At 39.2% G+C, this 25,565-nt stretch overlaps 1 protein-coding gene across 2 annotated transcripts in view; it reads left to right on the top strand.

The window, feature by feature from the left end:
- Positions 1-25,565, top strand: part of ITGA2 (integrin subunit alpha 2) — a 93,400-nt gene that overhangs the window by 16,006 nt on the left and 51,829 nt on the right. For both annotated transcript variants that reach the window (XM_072958703.1, XM_072958702.1), the window contains exons 2-4: positions 8,280-8,400; positions 22,299-22,408; positions 24,920-25,011. In XM_072958703.1, the coding sequence (XP_072814804.1) occupies positions 8,280-8,400; positions 22,299-22,408; positions 24,920-25,011 (323 nt within the window). The remainder of the gene's footprint in view (positions 1-8,279; positions 8,401-22,298; positions 22,409-24,919; positions 25,012-25,565) is intronic.

Genomic DNA, 25,565 nt, shown 5'->3' with positions numbered 1-25,565 from the left:
TATCATCTGATTTACCCCGTCTTAGTCTGCTGGGGCTGCCATAACAAGATACCACAGAACGAGCGGCTTTAACAACAGATATTTATTTTCTTATGGTTCTGGAGATAGTAGTCCAAGATCAGGGACCATCAGGGTTGGTTTCTGGAAATGACTCTCCTCCTGGTTTATAGACTGCTTCCTTCTGGCTGTGTCCTCATGCGGTTTCTTCTCTGTACACATACAGAGAGAGAGATCTCTGGTGTCTCTTCCTTGTCTTACGTGATCACCCAACCTACTGGATTATGGTCCCATCTTTATGACCTCTTTTAATCTAATTACCTCCTTAAAGGCTCTGTATTCAAATATAGTCATATTAGGAATTAGAGTTTCAGCGTGGGAATCTGGGAGAGATACAATTCATTGATAACAACGCCTTAGGCTTAAGAATATATTCATGCATTCATTTCTGGCCATGGAAGTGATGCACATATTTCTTTAATATGAATACAGAATAACAGTCAAATAAATGATATATGCATTCACTATAAAAAAGTGTCCATAAATTATGAAGCACAACAAATTATGAAATTATTACCCAGAGTTCAGCTGGAGTCAGTCTGCTTCTTAAAATTGAAATATGATTATTTTAAAGTTCCTATTCCACCTTGTAAGAAAATACAGTGCCCTCCCAGGATTTCTCTGAACCCCCAAGAGCTATGCATTTTCATTGTCATTCAGCCCTCAATATCCTGGCTTCCCAGTTTTTATTCTCTGACAGGTCTGTATTTGATTTTACCCTTTGTACGAGCCAATACGTTAGCCTGTTACTGTTTCATGGACACTGGCAGATGACATGAGATTCTTGAGTCAGAGACAAAGGACTTGATTACTCACAGTGCAGCGGGCAGCATGAGCGTGAGCATGTGGACGTCAGTTCCCCTTGTGCTTCCCCTTGAAGTCTCAACGAGGGCTACAGGAGGAGATGCAAATGGGTGCCTGCACACACAGTAGGTGGCATTCTGAGAGAGAAAAACTGAGCTGGGTGACCTGCTGTTTTATAGCAAGAAGTCAGCAAAACTGTTCTTTGTCCTGGAGAGAGAGGGATGACCTCACCCTCAAGTTTGCTCCCTGCAAACACGGCCCCAGGAAATGGCCCAGGTAAACATTAGTAAGGATCTTACATTATTGGCATCCCCACTGTATTGAGTTGAATTGGATGGAGGTCCCTCAAAAGATATTTCTATCTCCTAGTCCCCCAAATCTGTGACTGTTTCTTCATTTAGACAGAGGAGCTTTGGAGGTTGTCTTGTGGAAACTGTGAGGGGTCAGAAAGGAAGAAGGAACATGTTATTGGAAACTAGAGGAAAGGTGATCCTTGTTATATAGTGGCAGAAAATTTGGCCTAATTATCTCCCACTGTCGTGTGGGTAGCTTTCAAGCAATGCACTGAGATATTTAGCTGAGGAGATTTCCAAGCAAAATGTCGAAGGTGCCATCTGCTTTTTTCTTGCTGATTGTAGTAAAAGGCAAAAGGAAGGAGAGAAATTGAGGAAGGAAATTTTAAACAAAAAATAACAGTACTTAAGGATTTGAGAAATTCTCAGCCTGCCCAGATTATCCCACAAAAGCAAATATTAGGAGACTCATTGTTAGGAAAGTGTGCTCTCAAGAGAAGGCCAAGGGTGTAGTTGGAAAACATTTTGCTGACTGGATTAGGTGTATGATTCATGGATTCATGGATCCTCTCAACCACCTTGGCAGAGGCCAGGAATAGCGGCAGAGTCATCCAGGAAAGATCCGTGGAGAGCTCTCTTGTCTGATGGCATGGATGCTCATGACATACACAGGAGACCTATGATGTTTTTAGGAATGTTGTCTCAGCAGAAAGGCTGCCATCTTGGACCAGAGGGGACAGAGAGGCAGAGGCCCGTAGGGCTCTTGCAGACTGTGAGGATGGAGTCCTGAGCAACAGAGGATTATTCTCAGGCTTTGAAACCTAATGGAATTTGACCTGCTGTGTTAAACTTTCTAGGTACCAGTGATTCCTTTATTCCTTCCAGTCCCTCCCTTTTAAATGGAAATGTCTATCCCATGCCTGTCATACTCTTATTTTTTTAAAGCAGGGAACTTGTTTTCTAGTTTCTCAGACCCCCCCAGATGGGGAGAAATTTTGCCCCAAGACCGATCAAACCTAGAGTTTCACCCAGGCCTGATTTAAATGAGGGTGTTGCTCCTGGACTATTAAGCATAGTTCTCAGAAACTTCGCTGTCCCCTAATAGTGTTCACCCATGTCTCGGTGATGGCTGGACCCTCCTGTTGCCCCTGCAATGCTCAGGTCACTGTCCTATACCCCTGCTTCTGCCAGTACCTCCGCAGCTTCTGAGGACCAGTCCCTACCGGGCATGGGAGAGAGATGTACTCCACCGCCTTAAAGCAGTGACACCCTCTGCTTGCACTGTCATAGAGATTCAGGCCCTTAGCGTTCACATACATGATTCATTTGGATTTTATTTTTTACGAGATATAACTGGCATATAATATTATATTAGGTGTACAACACAATGATTCAACACATGTATATATTGACAATGATCAGCACAATAAATCTGGTTAACATCCACCACCACACGTAATTGCAGACTTTTTATTTGTGATGAGAACTTTTAAGATCTAGTCTCTTAGCAACTTTCAAATATAAGTACAGTATTATTAACTTCAGTCACCATGCGGTACCTTACATCCCTCTAACTTACTTATTTTATAACTGAAGGAGTTCTTATGTTTTTGTTCACTATTTCACAGAGACATTACCCCCCTAAAATGCCAGCAAACATCTACAGGAATGGGCCAGAATGCAATATACCATCTCTTCCTAGTTCTACCTCTTACTTTTGGCCTTAATTCTCTTATTAAGAGATATGAATTTTTCCCCCTTTATGTCTCTGAATCTTTTTTTCAGTGGAACCCCTCCTATGAAAAGCCTGCACCACCGGCCCTTCAACATATGTAGATATGCTTAAATTTTGCACTGGCCACACCAATTAGATTCTCCTTCTGCCACTTTCTACTACAAATATATGTCATTAAGCTCTAACAATGACATCATGGAAGTAAATAAAATTTCCCAACAAATTTTTGTTGTTGAATATAAAATGACTTGTTTTGTTTAATACACTTATTTCTACTCTTGTTTCCCAAAGATTTCATTCCTTTTAGAGCGAGCTTCACTACATTTTGAGAACAAAACTGGGTTAATTCTATCTAATCCCAAAACATATTTATTTCTCTTTTGAATTATCTATTCATTTAAAATTGGGCTACAGGATAAAATGGGAGAATAAACTCCATATTTGCTGAAACAAATTCTTAAATTATTAAGGTTTCCCAGAAATCTATTTCAGAGATGAACAGGAACTCTCAGGGCAGGAGGTGCTATAAAATTTTTAAGTGAGTAGAAGAAAAAAGTCTGCATTAATCAATGTGTGTTTAACTATCTGGTTTGCCTATGGATATTAAAATGGCAACAAGCCAGGTTATCATCAAGGATGAAACACAACCCCCTTTTAACTGGCAACATAGAGGAATTTAGATAAACCTCTAGGAGATATGTTGCTTATATTTGCAGTAAGTTTTGGTGAGATTCACTGAATGCATGGGCTCAGTTACTGTCAACAAATGCACAGCAAGGTCACCTTGGATAAATACTCTGCTGTGCTATTACTGTGTTCACGACATCCACACGAGGGCAAGGGAGGGAAGAGTTACACTCTGGGTGATAATATGAACCTGGCAGGGCAAAGCTGAAGTCACCCTGAAACTCACTGCATCTAATATAGACCTGGAATATATAAATCAGTGAAATAATCGACGACTTACTGTGCCAGTTTTTCATACTCTCCACACTCTTCTCTTTCATGTCTCCATGATACTGAGCAGGATGTTCTTGTGCCAGGAAATACCCTGGCCTTCCTCTTTAGGTAGTGAATTCCAGCTCATCCTCCAAGGTCCAGATGGATTGCCACCACCTCTGTGAAGCCTTCAAACTTAGATTTACCATCTTCTCAACTTTTAGTCCAAGGTTCTTTGTAGTTTTCTGAAATGTAATACTTATCCCATGATGATATAACTGTTTTTTATTCAAATTACAAAAATGAAAGCTCAAAGAGCAGGGATCTTGTCTGTTTCATTCGTTGCTATATCTCCAGGACCTAGAAAAATGCCTAGCACAAAGGAGTTGGATAAATATTTTTTTGAATGATCCATTTCTCTCTGTGGGCATGTTCTGGCAGAAAGGAAACACAATGAACCATATAGGGTAGTTATTTTCCAAATGATCCAGTTAAGTTATGAGGACAGACATAGGAACATGTTACTATAAGCAGTGGAGTTGTAAAGAGGAAATAGACATTGAATTAGACAGAATACTTATTAAATTTATAGAAGCTAATTAGCTATCATAGTCTAAGTGGGAAATGGTGACATAGATAGTGAGTTGTGAACATATATTTGAAAAAATAAGCGCAGTGAACTGAGATTGTCCATATTTATCAAAAGAGGCAGGCTCTTTTTTTTTAAACTTTTTTATTGAGTTATAGTCATTTTACAATGTTGTGTCAAATTCCAGTGTAGAGCACAATTTTTCAATTATACATGAACGTACGTATATTCATTGTCACTTTTTTTTCACTGTGAGCCACCATAAGATCTTGTATATATTTCCGTGTGCTATACAGTATAATCTTGTTTATCTATTCTACATATGCCTGTCAGTGTCTATAAATTTTGAAATCCCATTCTGTCCCTTCCCACCCCCAAAAGAGGCAGGCTTTTGAGGGAAGGATTGAAGTAGCAGGAAAGAAGAGGTGTAGGATCAATGGAATGAAGGGATGGTGATGGAGAAGGACATGCTTGTGAGGAAAATAAGCAGACCATTTATGAATGGAAATTCTGGACGATAAGGTTGAGCAGATGAGCCAGACCAGGACTCAGAACTCAACCACCAATTGTGTGGCATTGAGCAAGAAAGCACCTAAGCCCCACGAGTTGCAGTTTCCTTATTTGTGCATTGGTAATAATAGCCAGGTTTTACTGTTTCACAAAGTTGTTGTGGGGATCAAATGAGTCGAGATGATTCTGCCATAGGCAGGCAAACAAGCAGTAAGAAATAGGAGTCTACAAATTGTAATATACACTATGGTTTAAGTATTAGAGGAAAAAGTACTGGAAGGAAATAGCATATCCCAATTAACTGCATTTAAAATAGAATGATATGATTATGAGTGATCTTTCTTACCCCTAATTTTCTATTTCAAGTCATCATCAAAGAAATATATTCATTAAAAATTCATTTCATTTGACAAATATTATCCTAGGTGCTGAGAAAAGAGGAGTGAATAAAAGATACAAGGTCTGAGCCCTCAAGTTGCTTAGATTTTAGTAGGCAGAGAGACACAAAACAGTGTAGATACATAAGATCATTTCAGATAACAAGTGCTGTGATTCTGATGTACTGAAGGAGGAGGATGTTGCTGGTAGACAGAGGAGTCAGGGGAGGTCTCAACGAGGCCAGCAGAGACCTATTTGAGCAGAGAACTAAATGATCAGTAGGTGGCAAGTCATAAATACTGAGCTGGGAAGAATGTTGTAGGTAATGGGTCAAGCAGCTATAAAGGCCATAAGCAGAATGAAGGATATGTTCAAAGGACAGAAGGAAAGCCGGTGTGGTTGGAACACAGTGAGCAAGGAGGTGTTGGAAAGTAAGAGTCACCAGATACACAAGGGCCAGATCATGAAGGACCTTTGAAACTGTGGTAAGGAAATTGGATCTTCTTCTCAGGATAGTGGTAAGGCATAGGGGTATTCTAAGCAGAAAGATGAAATGATGTGATTTAAATTTTTAACTAATATTTTATATATATGGATATATATGTGCATATATATGTACACACATATAGTAAATACATGTAAGTATATACATATGTGTATATATATATGTATATATATATATATATAGTAAAATATGACTGCTAGTTGATAAAATGGACTCCATCTTGATGTCATGTCATTCATGATCTGCCAAGGTCTAATTAATAGGGAAAAAAATGAGGTCGTTATATATACAGCCATATGTGGTCTTTTCAGTATTAACTATTTTAAAAGAGGGGACACTTTGACATCACCTCCCAGAGCTTTACTAGTATGTCAGATAATTGTTAACATATTTAAATAGGATTTACTGAATTCTCTGCTATGGGGCGAAGTTAAACTGTTGATTGGAAAGAGCAGTATTTTGAATGTCAGTTCTGGTTCTCTGCTTATTTTGCTAAGTTATTTTCTTTTGCATTTTATTTCCTCAAAACTATAAGGAAGCAGTGGTCCACATGAAAAAACAGGTATTAAGGAGAACTTTTTCAAATGTAAAGTTGTACAGATTTTGCTACTGAGTATTTGAAAATTATTGTTGGTCCTTCTCTTCCTGGCATATTTTTTTTTTAACTTACCATTTCAACCATTATTTTGGGGAGGGGGCATAATTAGGTTTATTTATTGTTTTAATGATGGTGCTGGGGATTGAACCCAGGACCCTGTGCATGCAAAGCACAGCACTCTACCACTGAGCCAACCTGCCTCCAACACCCAGCACATTATTTCTAAGAAATAATAATGAGCTGAGCTCTTTTGAGTGAACAAATCTGCAGTAGAATGGTTTTGGCAGAGAGGCACATCAACTACGTTGTCCCCAAGATTTTTATCACACTGGAAAAAGATTATTTTTAAATTTTAATAAAATACTTACAAATAATGAACTTGACAAAAATAATTTGAGAAGCCAGAAATATAATAATGGTGCAAATATATGTAGAAAAAGTAACACTGCAATAGAAGATCTTTGAAAAAAATTATACACCATTCTATTTCTTTGTTTAAGCATTCTTTAAACTTGATAGTGAACAATGCCATCAAAATCTCTTTTAACGTTGTTGAATTTAATAAATATCTTCCAAGAATTATAAGACTCCTTTTCAGCTTTAGTTAAACATTTGAGTGTCTTGGAAAGCACTGAGTATAAATTTGAAACTACTGTTAAATATATGATGGGAAAAACAAGTTGATACTTTCATGCCAATAAACCACTCAATTACAAAACAAAAACAACAGCAAAAAAAAAACCCAAAACTAATGTAAGTCCCTAAAGCTCCATCACTTACCTGGCTATTCCTTTGGAGCAGGCTACTGAATCTGCCCTCGGAAGTACGTGGGCACAACGGAAGAGCCAGCCCTTTTCCTCTGTCCTTTCTGTGCCTGAAACAACAGACTTATGAAATACTGCACATTTTCAATGTTGCCCAGAAAGTGAAAACACATATTAATGAACTTTGATGTCAGTTTTAAAGCCATCTCCATAGAGACTGTTAATGCCCACACAACCTTCTTTCTCCCAAACAAAGGATGGCTGGCATTAATGCTGTCAGTGTCACAGAGGGAGACTTCATTAACCTTACTTTTTCCCTACTTTCCCTCTCCATCGGAAACAAAGTTGTTCAAAAAAGTCTATCAAGGCTTTATCTATCCTGTGAAGGCCTTTGTTGATTTTGAAAGTGAGTATCATTTCTTGAGTATTCACAAAGAGTCATCAAAAAGCACAGCCACTTTTGACAGTTGGAATAAAAAAGATACGATACCTTTCCCTACACTTTCATCCTCAGAAATGAAGATGATACAGTTTTCAAGGCACTGTGATTGTTCTGCCTCCTTTGATGTAGTCAGCAATGCTTTTTCAACAGACATTTCACACAGAGTTCAAGATCTTCAGAGAGGTTCAGAAGATATAGGAGATTCTATCCTATTCTGCCCTTGGATGGTTTAAAGTCTTACTGCGTTAGGAAGGACAAATAGAAATGAAGTTACTTAAGAATTGCTAGAGGAACTGTGTGGTTTAAGAGCTCAGGCTCTTGATTAGACCGCCCTGTGTTCAAATCCTGCCCTTACCACGTTCTTCCTTTGAGACACACTTACCTTCGCGAACCTAAATTTCTGCAAAACAAATTTAAATTTAGCAGCCTAGGGTTGCTATGAGGATGGAAGAAATAATGAATCATGCATATAAAGTTCTGAGCATGGTGCCGGGGCCCCAAATTAGTACTTAAACAGCAGTAGCCATCACTTCTTGGTAAACAGTAATAAAGAAAATGATTACTATATCAAGCCAGTTGTTTGTTTTCAAGGAGCCTTTGAGAACATTACAAACTTATATTCACAAATTGTAAATATGCACTACGTTTTCATTTTTCTTTAATAGGCATTTTAAACTGTTGTGTGGCATACAATGTGGGTCTCCCAGAAGCAAAGATCTTCTCTGGTCCTTCAAGTGAACAGTTTGGCTATGCGGTACAGCAGTTTATAAATCCAAAAGGCAACTGGTAAGAATGTTCTTTTCTTTCTGATTTCAGTAAAAACACTAAACAGATTTAATATTTGACTATAATTGCTTGTTCAAATTGGTACATGAATATATGATTAATAGCCCTCAAATATTCTTAAATGAAGGATTTTTCTTTGAAAGTTGATAACTCGCAGATTGATAATTAATGGGATGGCATAGAAGTACTTTTTAAAACCTAGGTAAAAAAATATTGTCTAAATATTCCAGAGTGAATTCATATTACCAGATGTGACTTTAAATATATAGATAATAGATGATAGACAGACAGACTTGTCTTCCTTTCTTACTCTGTAAATCGGTACCGATTAGGCTTTGTAGATATTCAGCTAACTAATGCTGCCTCTGGGCCATTTCTAGATGGTAGAATTGTCCCCTAAATTTTCCCCTTCAGCAAAGCTTTATCTACTGGCTTCATTCTAAGTCTGTGGACCTTACCTCATGTGACGTAGGGTCTCATGCTCCGTGTTGCAGCAGAAGGCCCCAGACTCACCCTGGGTCTGGATCATCTAGAGCTCTTTCCAACGATTTACATGGGCTATTGTTGGCTTATCAAATAAGAGCTATAATTTATACCCTTTTTTTCTGTATGAACTTGTCTGATACTCTAAAAAAAATTGAATTAGAAGAAACATTTGGAATCTTTATCATATTTTAGAGCATGCCTGTCTATGTGATGGGGAAACAAAATGAAATTATCAGTCAGGAGGATAGTGTATCTTAGAAGGCATCTTGGAGGATGCGAATCATGAGCTGGGTCTTAAGGAGTGGAGATGAACAGGTGGGAGAAGAGCATTAACTACCGTGAGGAGACGTGGGAAGCGATACATGTTGCAGACAGTTTGTCCGTCATCTGGAAGGAGAAAAACACTATGGTTGGAAACCCAAAGAGCAGCACTTACTGTCATCATTTAGGGTACGAGAGAGAGAGAGCATCTCTAACAGTTAGCTAATTATGCTTTGATAGCCATAAACCTGAAAAATGTTCTGGTCGGAATAGTCTGACCTTGGAATTTAGTAGGTGAAGTTGTAATGCCCTCCCATGTTACCTGTCCAGCCCTGACTCCTGAACTGCACACAGCCATATCAGACATCTCCACTTTCATGCCTAATAGACATAGACTGAACTGATAGAAAACAAATATCTGATTTTCTCCATCAGCAGGTGACGGCAATATCCTTGACCTCTCCCCTTCTCTCCCCTCCTCTGTATCTCCTCCGTTACCCAGTCCTGCTGTCCCCACCACCAAAACACCTAAGACAACAGACCATTTCTCACCATCTTTCCTGTGCCCCTGATCCGAGGCCACACAAGCCCCTGCAGGGACAGCAGCCACAGCTTCTCAGCCCCTCTCCGGCTTCCCTTCTACAGCCTCCACTCTTCCACTGCAGCCAGTGTGGACTTTGTAAAACACAGTCCAAGTAATGTCACCCCTTAGAGGAAAACCCTCTGTGGCTTTCCACTGTAATTAGAATACATTAAAATTTCTTAAAGGGTGCTTCATGATCTGGTCTCGTCTGCCTCTCCTATCTCAGGTTTCACCCCTCACCCTGGTTCTCTGTGCCCGTTACTTCCATCTTTTGTCTGCCCCTCGAACGCACCAGCCTCTTCAAAGCGTCTGCACGTGCTGTTCTCCTGGAAGGAGCGGTCTTCCCAGATCTTGACTCAGCTGGTTGGCTCTTATCTCTCAGTCTCAGCACAGATGCCGCCTCCTCCAAGAGCCCTGTCAGAGCCAGCCTATCTGAATGAGCACTTGACCACACCTCTTACTCACTCCCTAGCCTTTTATGCTGATTTATTTTCCATACAGCGGTTATTACCATCTGAAATTATCCAGTTTTGTTTATGTGCTCACTGTCTTGTTTTCTGCCCTGTCTCTGAGTGTAGGGGCACTGCTTTGTTCCCTGGTGTGTGCTCAGTACCCAGACTGTTCTGAGCACACACCAGTGAACAAAGCATCGAGTAGGGTGGGGGTGTCAATAATTATTTCTTGAAGAACCGAATGAAAGTCCTGATTCCAACTGACTGACCCAAGGCAGTTTACCAACTGAATTCTAGTAGACGGACTTCAGTAGGAGCTGAGAAAGACCTTCACAAGCGTGGCCTTGCTGAGGACAACCTGGCGTTAAGCTTGAGGTTATTCTTTCGAAGTAACAGTTTTTCTGGGACAAGGAAAGAGCCACCATGAGTAATAGATGCTGGTAGATAGGATAAGCCTATCAAGGATTGTAGGCAACTCAACCACTGGCCACATTGCAGGTAGGAAGTTAAGACCAAAAGGGACAAAAAGCTGGCAACCTGGCAGACAGCCATTCTTCTGCCCCTCCCCAGGATTCCCTCTAAGCATACAAAGCATGCCTAACAGACAAGTGGGTCAGCACTTGATGGTGAGACTCTGGTACTGACAGGGTTATGTCAAGACGGGGGACACCAGACATTCCTAAATTCTGCCTTGGCCTTCTTGTGACATTCCTGAAAGACACACAAACAAGGACACTGGCTGCTGGTGAACAAGGCACAGGCTGCTGTTGGCTGGGCTGGTGCTTTTAGCTCCAGTGTAGAGCTTTCTGGTAAGGTGTAGTGTGAGGCTTATCAAGGTCTTCCTTCCCTCAAGCCTGGATGTAACCACCAGCTGGTGTGGGCAGAGCCACCACACGGAAAGAAGGGGAGGGCGCCATCTTACCTGAGGGCCCCACCCTGTGGAGTGGAACAGGAGGGAGAGAGACCAGAAGCGGGTGCGGTGTGCCAGCCCGGGTCCTTCACCGCCCTGGCCTTGGAACGTCCAAGTCACGGACGTGGCCTTCTAGTCCACCACAGGCTGGACGCTACGTGAAGTGCAGGATGCACAAAACACAGCCCTTGACTTGAAGGCGCGTGGAGTAGAGTCAGTGAGGAAGACGGATGTGCAGAGCTGGCAGCCGGGAGGAACGCCAGAGACGGAAGTGCCAGCCGCGCAGTGAGCGGGGACTGGGTCCCTTTAGTGTCACTTGCTGCGTTCACTTACTGCTGAGAGCTCGTTTTCTCTTCCCAGGGCCTGGGACGCTCCCGCTGGCCGGGCCCTCGGAGGGCAGGGCTGGGGCGGGATCCCCGTGCTGGGGTGGGCCACAGTGAGGACCGGCAGCCTTCCCAGCTCTCAGGCGCAAGGAAAATAATACGAAACTTGGCGTCCAGAATGGCCTATTTGTTTTGACAATTGGCACCGTGCCCTCCCCCACTCCTAATTTATGACAGTCGCACAGACATTATGGAAGTAGCAGATGTGGAAGGACTGTTTAAACATTACCTCTCCTTCTGATAATAATCAAGTTATCTTTGGCCACAGAAAGTGGTATTACTATGAATTCCTTTAATAAACTGTGACTCTTTTCCCCTCAGACCTTACATACGTAACACACAACACCCGTGCGCACACCCTTATTTTTTCACTCCCTTAAAGCTTGTGCTGAGGCTGCTGTTTTGGTGGGGTTTTCCTCTGCATACGTTGATTTTCTTTACAGTCTGTCTTGTTGAGCCCCAACTCCATCTCTCAGCCCTTTCTTTCCTTCTGACAACTCGCTAGTCTAAGTTTTCTTAAATCACACTCTGCTATTTTTAAAGTCAACTTTAGCTGTTCCATATGTCCCATGTTGCTAAGCATTTGCAGGGGGATATTTTGCATTGGGATCTACAAGATTTTAACAAAATAATCTCAACTCCTTTGCTAGTTTCATTTATTACACTTTTATTACTCTGTAGACTTTCACTCTAGAAACAGTGGTGATATGGCTTTGAGAATTCATGAACCTTTTTAACAGTCTCAAATGAGCTGGGTAATTTTAAAAGCAATTACCTTCCAAGTAGAGCCCTGGAGCTCCCCTCTGTCTGTAAGTAAGATTGTGGTCTCTTCCCCCTTCAGTGTGGGCAAAAGGTCATCCCACTTTGGAGTCTTCATTTTATACACAGGATGTTCAAATGTAGGTGATGCAATCCTTATCACAAACAGTTACACAAAGGATTGTGATATGTTTAAAGTCATTTCCTGAAAGCTTGCAGTGGTACACACTGTTTCTGTTTGTCTAATCTGACGGCCTGTCTGAAGAATGATCTGAGCTCATTATATGACTCAAAAACCTTAGAACACTGCAGTCACTTGTGTGACGAGGACTGTCTGGGAATTGGGGGTATTTCCAGTAATGTATTTTCTTGTTCTGGTGAGGGCCGCTGCATGCTTGTTCCTTAACAGGAGAAATAAAATGAACGTGTGTCATGGCCCCCCAAAAACTTCCATCTATATATAAGCTTATATTATAGTTTTTACTTTTTAATTAAGAAACATTTAGGAAAGCTTTTGTGTGTTATAAATATGACAGATTGTAAGAAATAGCTCTGTAAGAAAATTTTAGGTAAATAATGAAGAAACATTCAACTGTACAGCAGACATCAGAGATGATGTCATACAGTACACTGGCAACATCAACACCGGTATTTGCTGAATACTCATTCTTTGCCAAACACATAATACTCAGGATAATTCTTAAAGCTTTGTGAAATTATTACCAATTTTACAAATGAGAAGAGAAGAGTAAGACTTAAAAAGTTTAATTAGTTTGCCTAACTTTACAGAGCTAAGAAGTAATATGCATAGGGTAGCTTAATGCAAAATGGAGATAAAGTGTACCCTATGGATGAATTTTTATAAGTATCAAAGGAGGAAAGTAGCAGAATGTAATGGGCATTTATGAATAATAATGTAAATAACATTTTCATATAAACTTTATAAAGTAAGATAAACTTCATTCAGCATTTGAATCAAAACGTTTGTTAAAAGTGTTGCCTGGGCAGGGATGATGGTTCCATCTGTCTTTTTATTCTCTCATAATCAGGGATTTGTCATATAAGTCAAGAGCCAGAGCACAAGAGTTTTACCCTCAGCTTCCCCACCACTTAGCTGGGTGACTTGTGGAAAAATCACAAAACCTCTCTGGAGCACAAAGACAATGCCATCCCCACCAGGGCAGAAGTTCTGGGCACCTTGTGAGAGAATAAAAGTCAAGCACTTCAAAGACTAAACTACTATGCATATATGAGGTGCTGTTATTAGCGCTGTGTAAAAATATACAGGAAGAAAACCTGGATTTTTAATAATTCTTTCCTCCCCACCTCTCTCCACCGCAGCCTCCTCAGCCGTTTCTCATCTGCTAGGGATTAGCTTCCATGCATATTGGATTAGCTTTATTCCATTTCTTCTTCTTGGTCAGGAATGCTATTCTGATCCCTTTACAAAAATAATCTTTGTCTTTCATTATATGGCCTTTGAATATTATGTCTCTTTCCCCAGATAAAATCTCTTGCCATTAGGTTTTCCTGGCAGTGTCATTTAGCATGCTTTGTTTATTCACAAGGTTTGCTTTTATTGTAAATCCATAACATATATATTCCTTTTTGTTTTTCCATTACATTTTAGTTGTTTTCACCAACTTATAACTTAGTTGTATTTTTGATTCTGCGAAGGCATTAGAAGTCTGACTGTAATATATTCTTGCACTTCTAAGTTTGAAAAACTTATTGTTACTATTTTTATAAATATTTATTATGCTATTGTCATGTACTCAAACCATTACTCAACACTATCAATATAGGTGTGCAGAGTGGCGGGTTTCCTATCAATGCCTTTCCCTTGACTAACAGTAGGGGTGGGATAAATAGGGAACCAAGTACCGACTTGATAACCCCATGGACCCCCCCTAGTGTTGATTCACCTATGTTTATCTCACCATAGTTCATTTTTTTGCCACTAAGTTAAAATAATCTTTATGGCTAAAATTTTTTTTAATGGTTTGTGTTATCATAAATAAAAATCTATAGCAGAAAAGTCACTTTAAATATCCCTTACTCTGACTGACTTCTCCCTTCCCTGGCTCTGGTCACAGATTTGTGTGTATGCCCACAAACACAGGGACACACACACACATACCATCTTCTGTGACTTGCATGTGGGATAGATCTGCCACCCCAGAATATCTGGAGACCTCCAGTGGTCTGTGAAAGTCCTCATGCTTCACCAGCTAGTCCCCTGATTTTAAGCTTTCCTCTGTGTTAATGCCTATATGTCTGTTTTTAGAATGTGTTCATTCATGATAGTGAATGGGACTCACACACACCCACATACACCTTCCTGGTGGTTGATTACCTGAAACTTTCCCATCCATCTAACTCCATCTGAAGAAGGGTCCAGAGAATGCTAAGTGGCAAGGGTGGAGCCTATTTGTTAAGTTGCTCCGGGCCCGTGTGATGGGGCCACAGTGAGTACCCTCTCCTCTAGAGGAGTTCTTACTCAATTTCATATGGTGGAGAGAATTGGAGATTTGGAATGAAAGGACATAGGTGCAGGTATAAGCGTGGTTGCCATCTAGACACTTAGACTCAGTTTCTTTATATGAAAACAAGAATAGTTATAACATTTGACCTCACCGTGTATCTATCTATAAGGATCAAAGAATATAATGCACATAGATGTGCCTTATAAACTGTAAAGCAGTTTATAAATATTGTTGCTTTTCCAACTTTTAATCATTATTAACCATCTGTCAAAGCACATAGTTGAAAGGTACTGTCTCATGGGCTTTGATTTATAAAAATGTGTGGTCTTAAAAGCATTCCTTCCATCCTTGCTGGCGCATAAGAATGTGGAATTTATATCATCACAAGGCTTTAAATTGAATGTTTTGGCTCTTGAATTTAACTTCAGGAAAACTACATGTTGGGTGAGCCAACCTAATAGAATCAGTTTGTATTGATTCGTTTGCTTCTAGTGCAAAAGCTAATTTCCAGGGATTTTATGAGACAGAACAATAGGCTTAAGATGTTTCATGTAATGAGCTTGGTGGACTCTGCATCAGGGAACTGAATGAAAGATCTTGAGGGTTCAACCATCCCACTGTTTGAGGAAGCGATCTGGCAGCCAAAGTGGTCTGAGGCAGCATAATGAAGCAGGGATACTAAAATTGCCTTTCAACATATGCCAAGGAGTTTATTCCATTTATAATAGCAACGTTTCCCAACCACAGGCTAAAAATGAACTCTCCTACCTGTCTTATACCTTCCTAGAGATGCAAAGCCTTTATGGGTGAATTTTTCCCATCAGAAGCTCCTGTTAACGTTGCAATCAGGGAGCCATACAGAATTCACCAGACTCCTTGTGTTGACATGGCCTGGAACTAAACCATATAGGGAACAGTATTTATAAACTGTAGGCTTTTAAATTTCTCACCTTAATGTGAGTATTATATATAATAAACTTCTGATCTCAAACAAAATATCCCCTTGGATGTCTGATGGACATCTCAGACTGACAAATAACTCATCCTAAACTCCTGAGCTTCCCTTCCCTCAAAATCCTGCTCTACTTGACTATATTCCCCTAATGTGACAAAGACCACATGATTGCTTTCAGTTCTAGCCAGAAATCTTGGGGGTCATTCTTGACTTTTTTTTTTATTGAAATACAGTCAATTATAATGTGTCAGTTTCTGGTGTACAGCACGATGTCCCATATACATACACATTCTTGATCTTTTTTCTTTAAAAACTAACCTCTCAAGGAATCGTGCTGGCCATGTCTTCAAAATACATCTAAAATAAGGACACTCGTCACCTCCTTCCCTTCTGCCTGCACCGTAGGAGCCCGGCATCACCTCTCACCTGCATTATCGCAGGTGCCTTCTAAGTGCTTCACCTTTATCCCAGTGCAATCATCCTCAAGAGAGAAGCCTTCAAAATCCTTCTAAAATATTTTAGATCACATCACTACTCTGCTCAAAACCCTCCAGTAGCTCTCTCATTTCACTCAAGGGGAAAGCACAGTCCTTTCAGTGTCATAGAAGTCTCTCCATGATCTGGGCCCATTACCAGTATGACCTCATCTCCTACCATGTCCCCCCTCATGCATTCTGGTGCAGCCACAGGTGCACTTGCTGTTCCCACAGCCAGGACTAGTCATCCACCAGAGTCTTAGGGTTTACTTTTTTCCTTCCTTCAAGCCTTTACTTAAACATCACCTTCTCATTGAAGCCTCCTAGTCATCCTGATAAATATTACAACACCCTGCATCCCATACTCCTAACTCTGTCCTGCTCATTTTCCCACAAAGCACTGCTTGCCATCACCATATGTTTTACCTACTTATTAAATGTATTGTCTGTCTTTTCCCACTAGAATGGAACCTCGATGAGGCCATAAAATTTTGGCTGACTTATTCACCAATGTATTCCCAGTGCCTAGAACTGAGTCTGGCACATAGCTGGCCTGGCCACCACATACAGTCTCACAAGTTGTATTCTGCACAAGGCCCAGGCACGCCATTCATGTGGGAATAGTGCCCCCAGAGTTGTGCAACATGTCGGCCCCATAGGCGCTCAAGAACCATTTATTGAATCAAATAAAACATGTTTTGCCCTAGTATTTTAAGTACACCTCTGTCAATAATCTCTAGAAAAATCTCCAGTATGGAAGGACCACTCAAAGTGTTTAGACCAAAGGAAGATATTTATAACAGTCCCTGGATTGTGGGTTTAAAACTACCTACGCCACCATAAATACTGTTTACTAACTAAACAAAGTATTTTGAATTCCACTGGAGGTGGGCAAATTGGCTATGTTTTGGAACTCTGTATAATCACTATTTTCCCACAAGAAAATTGAACAGTAAGTGTTATTTTAAGTAGTCTTGGAAGAATTCCCAGTTTCAGTGTAGGAAAAGAGAAGTTTATATCTTGGGATTTTTGTTTTGTTTTTAGAATCAGCACACACGACTGTTCATGCAGCTCTTTGTCTGGCTGTGATTAAATTAAATCCCTTACTTCAAAGAGACTTTGCCGTCTTCAGCAGGGTTGACCCACTAATGTATCCTGTTCCCCACCTTTACAACATTCTCTCCTGGCATGTTTCTTCCTGCCACAGCTGATTACATAAAATTTTATAGATGAATATACCTGCCTCCCTCAGCTTCCTGTCTGATTAATTTAAGAATGTCCCAATTCCCTCAGAGTAGCCACAGGTGATGTCATAGCCTTTCCTTATGAGGATGAGTTGTCAGGAACAAGGACTTCATTGAGACCTATGGGTGCAAGGGAGGAGGAGAATCTACTGAAAGTGTTGCCAATAAAGGAGGTGGGCAATGGTTTTGGGAATGCTCTCTGTAGTGACGAGTATGACCTGTGGCTTACTAATTGCTAATGTGGTTCACCGTGTTTAAAGAATGAGTCATCTAGGGTGAGGGCAGCCTTGCTGTTCTTCAGCAATCACCAAAACGGTTTAGTTTTCCACCGTCTTCTATTGTTGTGTGTTAAGATGGTGCAGTCCCGCTAAGAGATGTCAATACATGCTTTGAGAGAATCTCAAGTACTTTCGCATCCTTCTTGTTTAGTGGCACACAACTTTCCTTTCTTCCTGTCTGATTGACGTGAGAGGGGGGCAATAACTCTCATGGCTATAGTCAGGTAACCCCTCCTGAGGTTCCAGGTGATCAAATCCTGAATTGTGAGATGAAGTGGGAGGAGGTGAGAGGGAGGGTGTCCGTGGAATGCTTAGTCAACAGGAAACAGCAAGTAGCCTTTTGACTTTCTCATTGAGAAAACAGGGAGGGAGTGGTGAGGCTTTACTGCTGGAGGCTCTGAGAACAGGATGCTTACACTGTAGATGAGAAATATTTAACTTCTGTTCCTCAGTGTGTTTCTTTGGAATGCGGTGGGGGTGGCTGGGACGTGTGCACCATAGAAGCCACTCAAGTGACTACAGTTGGGACCACCTGAACATCCCCTGTTCTTACCGGATTGTAAACCTTACAGCCAAGGCCCGCGCACACGTCCGTCCCCTGTTCCACCCCACCCCACCTCAGTAGGTGTGGCCTGACCCTCAGGCTCCAGTTTCTACTCCTTGATGATTCTAAAGCCCAACCCATCTGTTGAAATAGTTTTCCCAACTGGGCCCTTTGCCAGACCTTGCTTCTGGAGGAAAGAGAATAAATAGCCAAGGGGTTAGGAGCTTCAGTGTCAGAATCAGTTATCTTTGGCTCTCCCGACCCATGTAAACACGAGTAAGTTGCTCATCTCCCTGGGTCTCAGTAGTTCCTTCTGTAAAATGGAGATAAAACAATCTCAGACTTGTTCTGCACATAAAATTAATAATGTTCAGAAAGCCTTACACTCAGTACCTGCTGTTGTAAGATTTGCTGTCATTAATGTCAATTCCCAGCATGTAAAGAGGCAAAGCCATTATAGTTTCTTGCTAGAAGGGGCTATTTTTATTCCCTGCAGACTCCTCAGTCAGCTTTCATTTAAAAAAATAAAAACACAAGTTGGATGCATCACAGATATATGGAGACTGAATCAGGAACAGCTGATGGGACAGTAAAAGTATAATGTTTTCCTCACAATTTGGTTGAGATTTTTCACCTTTTTTTTTTTTTTACTCTAACTTGGACAAAAAAAGAAATGCTCCTCAATAAAAACAGAATTAAAATGTTTCTTCTCGATTTTTTTCAACCAAGAGAATTCTCTTAAATAATAATGTAGAATCATCCATTCATTTGTTCACTTGTTTTTTCATTCATTTGTTCAACAAGTGGTCACTCAGTGCTGTAGGCACAACTCCTAGTCCCTGTGGGCGGTTCCTCTCTGGTGGGGGAGTGGTCAGGAGGCAGGTGCTCACAGAGTAATGTGATGAAAACTGGGACAGGGAAAGCTCAGAGCACTCAGGAAATCCACCTTGCTCAGATTTGGAAGAACCAGGAGACTTCCTGGAGGAAGTGGTTGTCTAATGGGAGACCTCACTAATGAGCAGAACTTTGCCAGGCAGGGAACAGGTGGAGGTTTAGAAGTAAAAGATTGATCTGGTGGAAGAGCTGAGTTCAATGACTGATACAGTTTCAGGAAAGTACATGGAAAAAAACAGGGTTGAAGAAATAAGCAAGAGCCAGACTATCTCTCTCTTTCTTTCTTACATTTTAAGATATACGCTGCATATACAATTCAGAGGTGGTCTGTGTAGTCCCACTGTGGAATAAAGACCAAGGACATGTACAAATAGAAAAAATCAACTGCTGGAAGATAGTTTTTACAATTCAGAGTTGTCATAATTTTCCTAATTTTCTCTGAGTTATGAATTGGAAAAATTTAAGATACACACTTCAAATCCTGTTCCTTGATTCTCTCTCTCCATTAAAGCAAATATTCAGACTTAGTAAGGCCAATATTAGATTTTTTTTTTCAAAAACCTTAACTTATATGTCTGGTATTCCTGTATTCCTGTCTAGTCTATAGGCATTTTTTTTTTGGTGTATTACTTTTTTATTAAGGTATAGTTACATAAGTTTCAGGTGTACAACATAGTGGTTATATTCCATTTACAGTTATTATAAAACATTAGCTATATTTCATGTGTTGTACTATATATCCTTATAGCTTATTTATTTTCTGCCTAGTAGTTTGTACCTCTTAATCCTCTACTCCTGTATTGCCCCTCCCTTCTTCCCTTTCCCTACTAGTAACCACTGGTTTGTTTTCTATGTCTATGAGTCTGCTTTTTTTTTTTTTTAAATATTCACTAGTTTGTTTTATATTTTTAGATTTCACATTTAAGTGTTATCATACAGTGCTGGTCTTTCTCCAAGTTCATCCCTGTTGTTGCAAATGGCAAAATTTCATTCTTTTTATGGCTAAAGTAGCATTCCATTGTATACATATACCAAATCTTCTTTATCCATTCATTTGTTGTTGGACACTTCGGTTGCTTCTGTACCTTGGCAATTGTAAATAATGCTGCTATGAACATTGAGGGACATGTGTCTTTTCAAACTAGCATTTTTGGGTTTTTAGGATAAATACCTAGGAGTGGAATTACTGGGTCATATTGTAGTTCTACTTTTAGTTTTTTGAGAAAGCTTCATACTGTTTTCTGTAGAGGCTGCACCAATTTACATTCCTGCCAACAGTGTATGAGGATTCCTTTTTCTCCACATCCTCACCAACATTTGTTATTTGTGGTCTTTTTGATGATAGCTTATTCTGACAGGTGTGAAGTGATGTCTCACTGTGGTTTTATTTTGCCTTTCTCTGATGATTAACAATGTTGAGCATCTTTTCATGTGCCTGTTGGCCATCTGTATGTCTTCTTTGGAAAAATGTCTTTTCAGGTCTTCTGCCTAGTTTTTGATTGGGATTTTTTCTTTTTGATGTTGTGTGAGTTGTTTATATATTTTGTATATTAACCCCTTATCAGTCTTATCATTTGTAAATATGTTCTCCCATCCAGTGGGTTGTCTTTTTGTTGTTGTTGATGGTTTCTACAGGCAATATTTTAATAGGTAAATTATGCTAAAGTAACTACTCATAAGGAGACAAAAATCTTTCAACTCTAAGCTTAATCAAAGTTAATTGGTTGAAAGTATTCTAGAATGCTCTACAAAATATTAGTTTGAGAATAATTGTATAGGATGAGTAAGGGGAGAAGATTATTACTGAATCATTAACTGTCTTTCAAAATAATTTTTTTACCTCTTCCCATAATTCTTCATGCTGTTCCCTGTGATAAGAATGTTGACTACCAGCCTCATCCTTCGATGCCTATTTTTGCTTCCTCTCACCATTTTAATGTTTTTCCAAGAAGGGGAACTTATTTGCTTCTTCCCATTCATTTGGATGATTATTATTTTATTTGTCATGTATTTTAAATAGTTTTGCTACATTTAGTAGACAGAAATGTGCCTTAGACTTTTTATCCACTCTAGCACTTAATTGAACACATATTAATAATTATAAAATATTTAGACAGAAAGCTAATGAAAGAGTTTAAGTTTCATTGATTGATAATCTAATCATTCCCAGCTTTGACAAGGAAAAAATGTTGAATCAGATATGCCTCCTTAGTCACTGGATGCTGCTGAGTAAGTTAACCTGCTGGAGTTTCTAAAGATTAGATTGTTTCATGGACTTTGTCCATTCTTCTGTGGCCAGAAATGTCCTGTAAGTGGTACTACAGGGAAATGCACAGTATCTAATTAGAAATGCTCTGTAGGACGTGAAACTACCAAAGGGAAGGTGCTGGGACCTGTCTCTGACCTCTGCATTCTGTATTCTGGCTCTAAACACGATACATACAAGGAGAGCCCCACAGTACTCTTGTTCTGTATTTTTGCTGAGGATTCCCTTATATAGACAGTAAACAGAAAGCCACTTAGATAACCCGTCTGCTCCCTAAATAGCATATGAAAGTGCTTAGAGCATAGCAAGCACTCAACAAATGTTAGTTTTTGCTTGAGGTTTTAATATCGTTTCATTCTTTAGAGCTATGCTGACCAATATGGCAGCCACTAGCCACACGTGGCTACTGAGCACTTAAAATGTTACTTGTCCATATCGATGTGTGCTCAAAGTATGAAATACACACTTAATTTCAAAAACAGTATGGAAAAAAAGAATGTCAAATAGCTCATTAATCATTTTAATGTTGATTGCATGCTAGTTTGGATTTAGTGAGTTAAATAGTATATATTATTTTAGTTTTACCTTTGCTTTTTAATTTTATTGATGTGGCTTTTGAAAGCGTAAAACTGCACATGTGGCTCACAATTGTGGCCTGCATTCTACTTCTGTTGGACAGCGCTGCTTTAGAGACCTCCCAGGTGTGGCAAGACAGCTGTACTGCAGACATTCATTAAAGAGCTTGATTAGCTGAGAGGAAAAGAAAGCAAGTTATAGCTGAACAGATATAAACTGTTCATTTATTAGAAATTGAAATTAAATGTGTGGGGTTTTTTTATTGTTTTATGGTCACTTTTATCTTTAAAAAACTATAGCTTACATTTTATGTCTGATGCGAAAAAAAAAAATCCCTATTTCTAGGTTACTGGTTGGTTCACCTTGGAGTGGTTTTCCTGAGAACCGAATGGGAGATGTGTATAAATGCCCTGTTGATCTGTCCACTGCTACATGTGAAAAACTGAATTTGCAAAGTAAGTTATAATTAGCAATGTGATTTTTTTAACAAATAACAAAATCTCATTTGTTATATACCCAACTGAAAACCAACAAAACCAATGATAGTTTTGTCTTAAAGAAATATAGACAGCTTTTTTTCACCTTTATTTCTGTAGTCATATGGGGCCCAATTATACCCAAATCTCCAACACAGATTGATGACCCGATAAGGTAAGATGCATGGGAAACATATTGCTTCCTGGACCATCCACCCCCAGACTGTAGACCACCTTCCATCAACATTTAGGATTATTTTGCTGATTACCTACAGAAACCTGAAGCTATCCATACTTCTCTCCCTCCTCAAAACAAACCATGAAATATAGAAACTTCAGTACGAGGGCTGATTTTGGAAGTGCTGAGGAACACTCTGTGTTTCTGGTCATGTCTGAATGATACATTCTAATGAAATAACAATCCCAATTTGGAATTATTTGTAATTTTTTGGATTTGCTGTTTTAGTTATCCATATCTCAGATGCCTTCTATTACTGAAAAAAGTTATTAAGGTACAAGACTAGAAAGTTACATGAGGCATATTTCCAAGTAATATTTTCTGATACAAGTAAAAAGTTACTCAGTTTGATTATCATTCTCCTCAAATACCCTGTACTAAGGAATCAGAGTTTTGAAGAATTAAGGCATGAATTAGGAAAATACACTGTTACGGGGATCAAGGAAAAGAAGAGAATCAAAAATACTCATGGGGACTTAGAAACAAGAGCAGGAGTGCTTCTTACACATCTCTGTATACCTAATTTCTAGCATAATTTCTGGCATATGGTAGGAGCTTAATAAACATTTTCAGTGGAGTGGTTGGAATATCAGTGGTGTCAAATGCTACAGAGGTTGAAGAGTTTGAGGACTAAGTACAGATCACTGACTTATTTAAGGTTGTGGGTGATATAGATCACTGCTCTCCAAACATTTGGAACACTCACCATATGCATATAATACATGTATACAAATATTTACACATATATACGTATACATGAAATTATGCTATTTATGTACATGTATGTAAATGTACATTATGCTAAAGTATCTGCTCATGTATATATACATACAATTTCTAAAAATAATAAAAATATACATTACGGGTGAGTGTTCAAAAGTTTTATTATATAGTTCAAAAGTTTTATTATATTACCCCTAATATATCATATCATAACCTCTGATTTTGGAACAGTCACCTTTATATGTTTTATTTTTTATTTATAAAATATATTTTAGAACAATTCCTAAATAAAAATAAACTTAACAAAATAAAAGCGTACACATAGAAGCTCTGTTATCTTCTTTCTGCACTCCAACAGACTGTATTTTGTAGTTTTCTTTCCTAGAGTATAAATCCAGTAGTGCTGAGAGGAGAAAATAGATTACAAGAAATTAAGGAGCAGTGAGTAGTGAAAAAGTGAAATTAGACCTCCATTTCAGGAAGTTAAGGAGTGGAGAAGAATTGGGAAAATAGTTCGATGGGGTAGCAGGTTAAAGAGAAAAAAAATTTTTAATAAAAAGGGGATGATCTATTTGTAGGGAGACTGGAAGGAGGCAATGAGAAGGAAATGACTTTTGGTCAAGAATAGAGTTAACTAGATGGGATTAACATCTCTGGTACCTAGGAAAATGAGTCTTAGGAAGAATGCTCCCTTCTCTGAAACACAAAGGAAAGAGAAGAAGTAGGACTTCTAGGAGGACCTTTAGGTAAAGATGAGAGAAGCTGAGATGACCCTTCGAGTGTAATTCTCTTCTGTGCAGTGGACAGGCTATTCACAGGCAGTGATGGGATCTAGCTTGAGTCGGAGGCTTGAGAAGAAGGATGAAGTTGTAACATGGTTATCCTGGGAAATGGGGATAAACTATTTAAGGCTTTTGAGTACTCAGCCCAAAATATATATTTGTATTATTTTTAGAAATTTTATGTGTGTATATCAGCAGATAGTTTAGCATAATTTATGTATGTATACATATACATAAATATCATAATTTTTCTATGTGTATACCTTGGCAGAGATTAGAAGATATGAGTAAATAATATTATTGAGAAGAATTTCAAATTTCAGTAGCTCCAGAACAGATACAGTAGATAACACCCTAGTTCAGTGGGAGAGATTATCTATTATTTTACATACTGGTGTCATCATTTCCTTTTAACATTCACTCACTGTTGCTTTGAGCCAGATTCTACTATATGGCATTCTTTGATAACACTTTGAGGAGATTTTTTTCTGATCCAGAATAAAGCACTAGTTAGAACCATCATGACCTTTGTAGACCCCAATCCCTAGTATCGTACATCCTGCAGCCGCATGCATTTAATTCAGTGAGCACTGAAAGCATCTCATTTCCCTCCACTTGATTATATACCACACGCACTAAATTCAGTGCTACATGTCAATGTGAATGTACCTGTTTTTATTTTTATAAACAGCTTCAAATCAATGATGAGGGTTTAATCACTTTTGAAAATTTTCTCCCCTTTGAAAGGTTCCACAAGCATTTCCAATGTTACTGAGATGAAAACCAACATGAGCCTTGGCTTGACACTGACAAGGAACATGGGAACCAGAGGATTTCTTGTGAGTGTTTACTTTTCAAATTCTCATGCCTCTCAGGGTATGAAGTCAGTGTCTTCTCACCATCAATCCTATCAAACCAAATTTTTTCCCCATGAGGACTAGTTGCTATTTATTTTAGCTACCCATATATAATTGGTTTAAATTTCACATAGTAAGCTATCTGACAGTTTCATTTCTTTTCTTTTAAATTTTTTTGAAGTATTGTCAGTTTACAATGTTGTGTCAGTTTCTGGTGTACAGCATACTGTTTCAGTCATACATGAACATGCATATATTCATTTTCACATTCTTTTCATTATAGGCTACCACAAGGTATTGCCTATAGTTCCCTGTGCTGTACAGAATAAACTTGTATATCTATTTTATATATAGTAGTTAGTATCTGCAATGCTCAAACTCCCGATTTATCCCTTCCCACCCTTTTCCCCTTCTTCAAACCAAATCTTGAGGTTTACATGTTCAAGCTTGATTTTGGATAAATCATGCCAGGTAGAGAGCCAACATGAACTAACAGTGTGCTAATGTGTAGATGTCTTAAGATATTCAGCAAAACC

Source organism: Vicugna pacos, chromosome 3 (genome assembly GCF_048564905.1).
Source record: "Vicugna pacos chromosome 3, VicPac4, whole genome shotgun sequence".
Taxonomy (NCBI): domain Eukaryota; kingdom Metazoa; phylum Chordata; class Mammalia; order Artiodactyla; family Camelidae; genus Vicugna; species Vicugna pacos.
This window is presented reverse-complemented; position numbering and strand designations above follow the sequence as displayed.